Source organism: Epinephelus lanceolatus, chromosome 3 (assembly GCF_041903045.1).
Source record: "Epinephelus lanceolatus isolate andai-2023 chromosome 3, ASM4190304v1, whole genome shotgun sequence".
NCBI lineage: Eukaryota > Metazoa > Chordata > Actinopteri > Perciformes > Serranidae > Epinephelus > Epinephelus lanceolatus.
The window spans coordinates 14,761,282-14,770,319 of NC_135736.1; the positions used below are offsets into that span (position 1 = coordinate 14,761,282).

Genomic DNA, 9,038 nt, shown 5'->3' on the forward strand with positions numbered 1-9,038 from the left:
TGTGTGTGTGTGTATCTTCTGCTGAATAAAAAAAATTAAAAATGCTTGATGTCTACATCAGTTATTCATATTGTAATTCACTGCTGTTGTTACTATGTTTTGCCATTTTTAAAATACATTGCTCAATAAAGAATAAAATATGATCATATCCACAACTGTTCCATATCCAATAATTTCACAATTACACACATATAATACAAGTATATATATATATATATATATATATATATATATATATATATATATATACAGTACAGGCCAAAAGTTTGGACACACCTTCTCATTCAATGCGTTTTCTTTATTTTCATGACTATTTACATTGTAGATTCTCACTGAAGGCATCAAAACTATGAATGAACACATGTGGAGTTATGTACTTAACAAAAAAAGGTGAAATAACTGAAAACATGTTTTATATTCTAGTTTCTTCAAAATAGCCACCCTTTGCTCTGATTACTGCTTTGCACACTCTTGGCATTCTCTCCATGAGCTTCAAGAGGTAGTCACCTGAAATGGTTTTCCAACAGTCTTGAAGGAGTTCCCAGAGGTGTTTAGCACTTGTTGGCCCCTTTGCCTTCACTCTGCGGTCCAGCTCACCCCAAACCATCTCGATTGGGTTCAGGTCTGGTGACTGTGGAGGCCAGGTCATCTGCCGCAGCACTCCATCACTCTCCTTCTTGGTCAAATAGCCCTTACACAGCCTGGAGGTGTGTTTGGGGTCATTGTCCTGTTGAAAAATAAATGATCGTCCAACTAAACGCAAACCGGATGGGATGGCATGTCGCTGCAGGATGCTGTGGTAGCCATGCTGGTTCAGTGTGCCTTCAATTTTGAATAAATCCCCAACAGTGTCACCAGCAAAACACCCCCACACCATCACACCTCCTCCTCCATGCTTCACAGTGGGAACCAGGCATGTGGAATCCATCCGTTCACCTTTTCTGCGTCTCACAAAGACACGGCGGTTGGAACCAAAGATCTCAAATTTGGACTCATCAGACCAAAGCACAGATTTCCACTGGTCTAATGTCCATTCCTTGTGTTTCTTGGCCCCAACAAATCTCTTTTGCTTGTTGCCTCTCCTTAGCAGTGGTTTCCTAGCAGCTATTTGACCATGAAGGCCTGATTGGCGCAGTCTCCTCTTAACAGTTGTTCTAGAGATGGGTCTGCTGCTAGAACTCTGTGTGGCATTCATCTGGTCTCTGATCTGAGCTGCTGTTAACTTGCGGTTTCTGAGGCTGGTGACTCGGATGAACTTATCCTCAGAAGCAGAGGTGACTCTTGGTCTTCCTTTCCTGGGTCGGTCCTCATGTGTGCCAGTTTTGTTATAGCGCTTGATGGTTTTTGCGACTCCACTTGGGGACACATTTAAAGTTTTTTGCAATTTTCCGGACTGACTGACCTTCATTTCTTAAAGTAATGATGGCCACTTGTTTTTCTTTAGTTAGCTGATTGGTTCTTGCCATAATATGAATTTTAACAGTTGTCCAATAGGGCTGTCGGCTGTGTATTAACCTGACTTCTGCACAACACAACTGATGGTCGCAACCCCATTGATAAAGCAAGAAATTCCACTAATTAACCCTGATAAGGCACACCTGTGAAGTGGAAACCATTTCAGGTGACTATCTCTTGAAGCTCATGGAGAGAATGCCAAGAGTGTGCAAAGCAGTAATCAGAGCAAAGGGTGGCTATTTTGAAGAAACTAGAATATAAAACATGTTTTCAGTTATTTCACCTTTTTTTGTTAAGTACATAACTCCACATGTGTTCATTCATAGTTTTGATGCCTTCAGTGAGAATCTACAATGTAAATAGTCATGAAAATAAAGAAAACGCATTGAATGAGAAGGTGTGTCCAAACTTTTGGCCTGTACTGTATATATACATGTATATATATAGTACACATCTCATCCACGGTGGGGCCTCTGACCTGTCAAGGTATGGACACACGGGGTGTCAGTGGCTTAGTGGTAGAGCAGGCGCCCTATGTACAAGGCTGTTGCCGCAGCGGCCCGGGTTCGACTTCAGCCTGTTGACCTTTGCTGCATGTCACTCCCTCTCTCTCCCCCATCACGCTTGTCTATCCTATCAATTAAAGGCCAAAAAGCTCCAAAAAGTATCTTAAAAAAAAAAAAAAAAAGGTGTGGACACAGGCCCTCTGGGGGTGTCCTGTGGTGTCTGGCACCAGGGCACTGGAGGCAGATCCTCTGAGTCCTGTGGATGGCGAGGTGGGGTATGTCCAACGGATGCTTGATCAGATTGGGATCTGGGGAATATGGAGACCAGGACGATGCCTTGGGATCAGAGTCACTTTAAGTGTAGCATGGTGCATGGTCCTGCTGAGGGTGGAGGGGTTTGCCATGAGGGAGGGATACTTAGTTTGTAAAGGTTTTTGTGTGCGTGGATTATGTCAAGTGGCATCCAATTAATGCCAAAGCCCAAGATTTCCCACCATTGTATTGTGATCATGTTGATATTATCTGGAGTAAGGGGGGTCATCTTTCACCCCCTGCAAGAACTAATGTTTTACACTCTTTCTCAGTATAATTACTGCTGCAGGTTATTTGTCACAACTGCCATGTTCAAAAGACAAGCATCACTACAGCATAACTTATTTTCCCTTTATTCCCTCAAAGAACAGTTCAAACAGTGACCTGCTGAAAAAGAGTTGCAGAGCATCCAGACCAAAAGTAGGTCTGCAGACATGAAGTCAGTCCAAGGTTGTTTCACTAAAACTATTCATCCAGTAAGGTATGCACCTGCTCTCATGGAGGTCCATTATCACTTCCAGATTTTACTCTTTTGCCTTTATTCAACTCCTAAATGGTGATTCTGCACCAGACATGTTTTGTTCTGCTGCACCCTCAGGTGGTGGATGAGTGCCACAACATCCTGATGGAGGACAGCTTTTCTGAACAGGGGGTCAGACAGCCAGCCACTCAATTTCTTTACGATATTGAATAGACATATACTGTAATAAAAGCAGTTAAAAAGGTGTTTATGGAAACAGGAGAGCTGAAATAAAAGGAACAATTCATCTCAGATTCTAGACAGTGTTGGCCAAATCCTGATATTTTTCAACAACAATTAACAAATTATTTGAGCTTTAAATAAATGTCTTCACAGATTGAGGAAGACAGGTGGTGTTTCTGTGGAGGAGCAGCTGTCCTGCGGCAACCAGTCTCTACCAGCTGTGGACACTGGTTCTGCAGACAGTACATCAGCTCATACTGGGACCAGTCTGGTTCATCAGAATACTCCTCCTGTCCCCTGTGCGAAGAAAGATCCAGAAAAAGACATGGACTGCAGTCAGTCAGTCCAGCACTGTTACTGTTAATCACTGTTAATGCAGATGCTGTACATTTTGGCAAATGTGTGATTTTTTTCCTTCTTTTTTTTAAATTTTGAAATTTCAACCCCAGCTCCTATAATAAGTCTATAATAAACTGAGTGACAGACACCCAGTCCCCAAAATAAAAAAAATACATAGTTTTCCTCTTATCTTTAGTGCTGTTTATCATTCTAGATTGTTTTGGTGTGAGTTGTTGAATGTTGGAAATATCCACCTTTGTGATTTCTGCCTTCTCTCTAATATCATGGGACGAGATTGCACACGGCTTGTGGTGCCCAGGGCGCCAAAAAACAAACTAAAACAACAACAATAAAAACCTGTAAAAACCTCAACAGCAACGTCTCTTTACAGGAATCATGACCTGGTTACACAAGATATTCCACAGACCTTGTGAGCAGTTTCATACGGGAACTATTTTCTTTTAACCCGAACTGCACCCTCCATCTGCATCACCACACAGAAAGAGGCGTCACTGGCGTCCTCCTCAGCTGAGCTGTAACGTTAGCAATCTCAATGGTGCTCAGCGAGCTAGCAGTAGATGCAAGCCTCCCTTAGTGTGGTGATATGGTTGGTGGGTGTAGTTCAGTAAAAAGAAAATAGTTCCTATGTAAAACTGCTCACAACAAGTGTGAGCAGTGTGGATTATCTTGAGTAACTGGGTCATGATTTCTGGAAAGAGACATTACTGTTGAGTTTTTAAAATGTACTGTTTTGGTGCTTTGAGCACGACAAGCCGTGTGACATCAAGTTCCATTATATTGGAGAGACGGCAACACTAAATACGAGATAAATAGCTGTATAGGTGAGAGAATGAAATATATTTGTTTTTTGGGTGAACTGTCCCTTTGAGGTTTCAGGGATTTTGCAACATAGCTTGAAACCAAATGGAAAGCATCATCATGCAGCTGCAAGGCCAAACAGGTAAAGGTGGTCACCTAAAATAATTTACCCCAGCAGCCCTCAGTTTCCTGTTTCACATGAAGATATTGCCATCTGTGTTACTATGTTTGTTGCTTCGTATGAGAACAGCTCAGAACATCATTTGTCATTTCAGAGGCACATGCTCAAGACATCAGGACTTTGATGACCAAACTGCAGTCAATACAGCTGAACATCAAGGATCAACTGATGGATGTCTATATCAATGAAGAGGGACCATCAGGTTATCCTCACAAAAGGAAGAGTTTGGAAAACAGTACAGAAAGTATTTATCAAAATGTGATGATCCACAGTCTGGAGCCAAACAGAACTGGACCTGCACCCTCAGGTAATGAACACATGCAAACAGGTTGTTATGTGTATACGCATACTGTAACAGGATGTTGACTACATGTTAATGTGAATATGTGAATCAAAAAGTCATTCAGATAGTGTTTGGTGCATTTTGTCTGGCTAAAACATGAACAATAATATGTGAATGAGTTAATTTAATTTGGTTTCACATTAATGAACAAACACATGACAAACAGGCGTTGTGACTTCCCCCCTCAGGTGCTGCAGATGTGAAGAAGAGCCCCTGCAGAGCTGCTGCAGTGTGTCTGAGTCTGCTGTGTCTTCTCCTTCTGACTGGACTCATAACTCTGGTTTGCCTGTGTGAGTATTTCAGCATGCTGATAAACACTGAGTAGGTGATGCTGATTAACAGATTTTCTTAATTTGTTTGTTGTTTATGTGTACAACAGTCACCAAAAGCAACTCTGAGTGGAAAATGGAGTTGGTCCTGGTTCACAACAATAACAACAACCTGACTATGGAGAGAGACCAGTTACAGACCAGTTACAACATCCTGGCTGACGAACGAGACCGGCTCCATAAAGGAGTTGAAGACATGACCGAAAAGATAAATGATCTTCATAAAATGCTTCAAGGTAATTATTTATATATTTAATTATGCCTAACTTAATCACTTAGTCCTCACTTAATCACTCTTCTTCATGATGAAACAACTGAATCAATGGTTCAGTCAGAGATCCACGTGTGTTATACTAGTAGCATTGAGCTGCTGGCCTAAGGCAGAGATAAGGAGCGGGCTGCAGAGGTCTGCTAAGATCTCTTCTTTCTAACTCAGACAGAAAGAAACATCAAGTCACAGAACTAAAAACTCCCTGGTGTGTGCCGAAATTACAGTGTTGGGAAAACTAACATTACGGCACACAATCCATGACCACGATGCTGTTCGATACTGTGGATTACAACATCTTAATTGAATGCCTCCAGTTTGGTGTTGGCATCAGTGGCACTGCATTACACTGTTTCACTTCCTACCTCAAAATAAAAGTTTCTCTGTCAGCATGGGAAATCACCCCTCTTCCTCAGCCACTCTTTCCTTTGGGGTCCCTCAAGGCTTCATCTTAGGTCCTATTTTCTTTTCATTGTACATGCTTCTTCTCTGCCAAATTATTAAAGAATATAACATCTCCTTCCACTCCTATGCTGTCCAATGTTGCCAGTCTCATACACTGCCTCAAGGACATAAAGAACTGGATGGCACAGAATTTCCTGCAGCTGAATGAGGGCAAATCAGAAGTTGTCCTCTTTGGCCCCCCTGACTCCATTAGAGGGATTTCTGACCAGCACCATTTCCGAAATCAAGCCATTTCTCTCCCTCAAAGACCTGCAGATAGTCACCCAGGCTCTCATCTCCTCCCGTTTAGACTACTGTAACTCTCACTGGTATCAGTCAGTCCTCTCTGTCCCGCCTCCAGCTGGTTCAGAATGCCGCTGCTAGGCTCCTCACAGGAACCCGGTGGAGAGACCACATCACACCTGTTTCGGCCTTTCTCCACTGGCTGCCTGTAAAGCCCAGAATAAACTTTAAGGTTCTCCTGTTTGTGTACCAGAATCTGTATGGTCTAGCCCCATCCTACATCTCAGACCTTCTAACCCCCTATTCTACATCCAGGTTCCTCGGGTCAGCTGACCAGGGGCTCCTGGCTGTCCCACGCTCCAGACTTAAGCTCAGGGGTGATTGTGCCTTTGCTGTGTCTGCCCCCAAACTATGGAACAACATCCCCCTCCCAAAAAGATCTGCCCCCACCATTGAATCATTTAAATCCAGGCTCAAAACCTACTCCTGTTCATTAGTGTTTGCATGCCTGTGTATATTGTGTCTCTAAATGTGTGAGCTGTGTACCTGACAATTATGTCACCTCTATGTATGCCTTTTTTAGTGGCCTTTTTTAGAGTTGTTTTTAAATGTGGTTCATAAATAAATTTGAGTTGAGTTGAGTACGATTTGCAGTTTATTTAGTTACTTTTACTGGATTCTGATATAGTTTTTGATTCAGCCATTCTGGCGTCACATTTGGTTCACAGATTCAACAATGAAGCCATCTGACTTTGTCCTGATTCACCACTCTGAATGGCTTTCTCTCCATGGCAGTGAAGGCTGTGGCTAAATTGTACTGTAGCATTTAGCAGTCGAGGCTCATGGATTTTGTAATATTTAGTGGCCGGTGGAATATTGTCGATTCTGTAATAACACACATACTAGTCACTGTACTAACTCATATCTACAGTGTTGATAGCCACTACCAAAGCCCATTTAATCAAGTGTCAGCTTTCAAAATCAGTGCTTACACCCTGTCTGGTGCTCTCCATATTATCTCTACTCTATGCAGTCCTAATGGGAATCAGTTTGGCAATTAATTAAGTTCATACAATTTTTCCCTCCCCAATTTAAAACAGCTTGCTGTTCCAAACAAGGATGGACATATTTCAGAGGTAGTTTATATTACATTTCTTCTACGATGGCACCCTGGCAACAAAGCAGAAGTGACTGTCAGCAAAGAGGTGCAGACCTGGTGATTATTAACAGCAAAGAAGAACAGGTATGTGTCTTTATGTGTGTGTGTGTGTGTGTGTGTGTGTGCAAAGAAAGAGCAAAAACATGAAGGAATGCAATGTTGCAGAAGTGGACAACGCAGACAGAATGAAACTATTACATGTGAAGTATGCTGACACTTTTTTCTGTGAATAAGGAATTCGTAAGGCGTTTCCAAAAGGTCCTGTGGATTGGACTGACTGACACAGAGACAGAGGGGAAATGGAGATGGGTGGATGGGACTCTGCTGACTAAAAGGTTTACGCAATACTTTACTTTTGTATTGCCATGATGTGCTGGGGCCAGCCACTTTCACTTAAGTTCTTTTTTTGTGTTTTAGCTACTGGGCCTCTGGTGAACCAAATGGACATCTTTTCGGCAGAGATGAAGACTGTGCAGAAATAATGAACTTTAATTTGGAAAACAGCTGGAATGATGACTCCTGTTACCAGCAAAAATCATGGATCTGTGAGAAGACATGGCCTGTGTAACTCAATGTAAAATCCCAGGAGGCAACTATATAATACATGAAAATAGTTTGCATTTTCCTGTTTCAGCTAAAATTAAGACTGCACTAACATTATGGTTCACTCTTAATTCAGTTATGTCAACATGATGATCATATCTCAAGATGTTTATATATTGTGTGTGTGTGTGTGTGTGTGTGTGTGTGTGTGTGTGTATCTTCTGCTGAATAAAAAAAATTAAAAATGCTTGATGTCTACATCAGTTATTCATATTGTAATTCACTGCTGTTGTTACTATGTTTTGCCATTTTTAAAATACATTGCTCAATAAAGAATAAAATATGATCATATCCACAACTGTTCCATATCCAATAATTTCACAATTACACACATATAATACAAGTATATATATATATATATATACAGTACAGGCCAAAAGTTTGGACACACCTTCTCATTCAATGCGTTTTCTTTATTTTCATGACTATTTACATTGTAGATTCTCACTGAAGGCATCAAAACTATGAATGAACACATGTGGAGTTATGTACTTAACAAAAAAAGGTGAAATAACTGAAAACATGTTTTATATTCTAGTTTCTTCAAAATAGCCACCCTTTGCTCTGATTACTGCTTTGCACACTCTTGGCATTCTCTCGATGAGCTTCAAGAGGTAGTCACCTGAAATGGTTTTCCAACAGTCTTGAAGGAGTTCCCAGAGGTGTTTAGCACTTGTTGGCCCCTTTGCCTTCACTCTGCGGTCCAGCTCACCCCAAACCATCTGGATTGGGTTCAGGTCCGGTGACTGTGGAGGCCAGGTCATCTGCCGCAGCACTCCATCACTCTCCTTCTTGGTCAAATAGCCCTTACACAGCCTGGAGGTGTGTTTGGGGTCATTGTCCTGTTGAAAAATAAATGATCGTCCAACTAAACGCAAACCGGATGGGATGGCATGTCACTGCAGGATGCTGTGGTAGCCATGCTGGTTCAGTGTGCCTTCAATTTTGAATAAATCCCCAACAGTGTCACCAGCAAAACACCCCCACACCATCACACCTCCTCCTCCATGCTTCACAGTGGGAACCAGGCATGTGGAATCCATCCGTTCACCTTTTCTGCGTCTCACAAAGACACGGCGGTTGGAACCAAAGATCTCAAATTTGGACTCATCAGACCAAAGCACAGATTTCCACTGGTCTAATGTCCATTCCTTGTGTTTCTTGGCCCCAACAAATCTCTTTTGCTTGTTGCCTCTCCTTAGCAGTGGTTTCCTAGCAGCTATTTGACCATGAAGGCCTGATTGGCGCAGTCTCCTCTTAACAGTTGTTCTAGAGATGGGTCTGCTGCTAGAACTCTGTGTGGCATTCATCTGGTCTCTGATCTGAGCTGCTGT

At 42.1% G+C, this 9,038-nt stretch overlaps 1 protein-coding gene across 1 annotated transcript; it reads left to right on the forward strand.

The window, feature by feature from the left end:
• The first annotated feature begins 4,409 nt into the window (after window positions 1-4,409).
• Window positions 4,410-7,965, forward strand: LOC144461831 (uncharacterized). Its single transcript, XM_078165517.1, has 6 exons — window positions 4,410-4,622; window positions 4,847-4,948; window positions 5,038-5,223; window positions 7,043-7,185; window positions 7,336-7,436; window positions 7,519-7,965. The coding sequence occupies exons 1-6, from the start codon at window positions 4,439-4,441 to the stop codon at window positions 7,667-7,669; spliced, it is 867 nt and encodes a 288-aa protein (XP_078021643.1). The 5' UTR covers window positions 4,410-4,438; the 3' UTR covers window positions 7,670-7,965.
• The last annotated feature ends 1,073 nt before the right edge of the window (window positions 7,966-9,038 follow it).

Coding starts and splice junctions, on each gene's coding strand:
- LOC144461831 (XM_078165517.1), top strand. CDS start 4,439: ATGACCAAACTGCAGTCAATACAGCTGAACATCAAGGATCAACTGATG. Junction 4,949..5,037: donor CATAACTCTGGTTTGCCTGT/GTGAGTATTTCA, acceptor TGTGTACAACAG/TCACCAAAAGCAACTCTGAG. Junction 7,437..7,518: donor GGGACTCTGCTGACTAAAAG/GTTTACGCAATA, acceptor TTTGTGTTTTAG/CTACTGGGCCTCTGGTGAAC.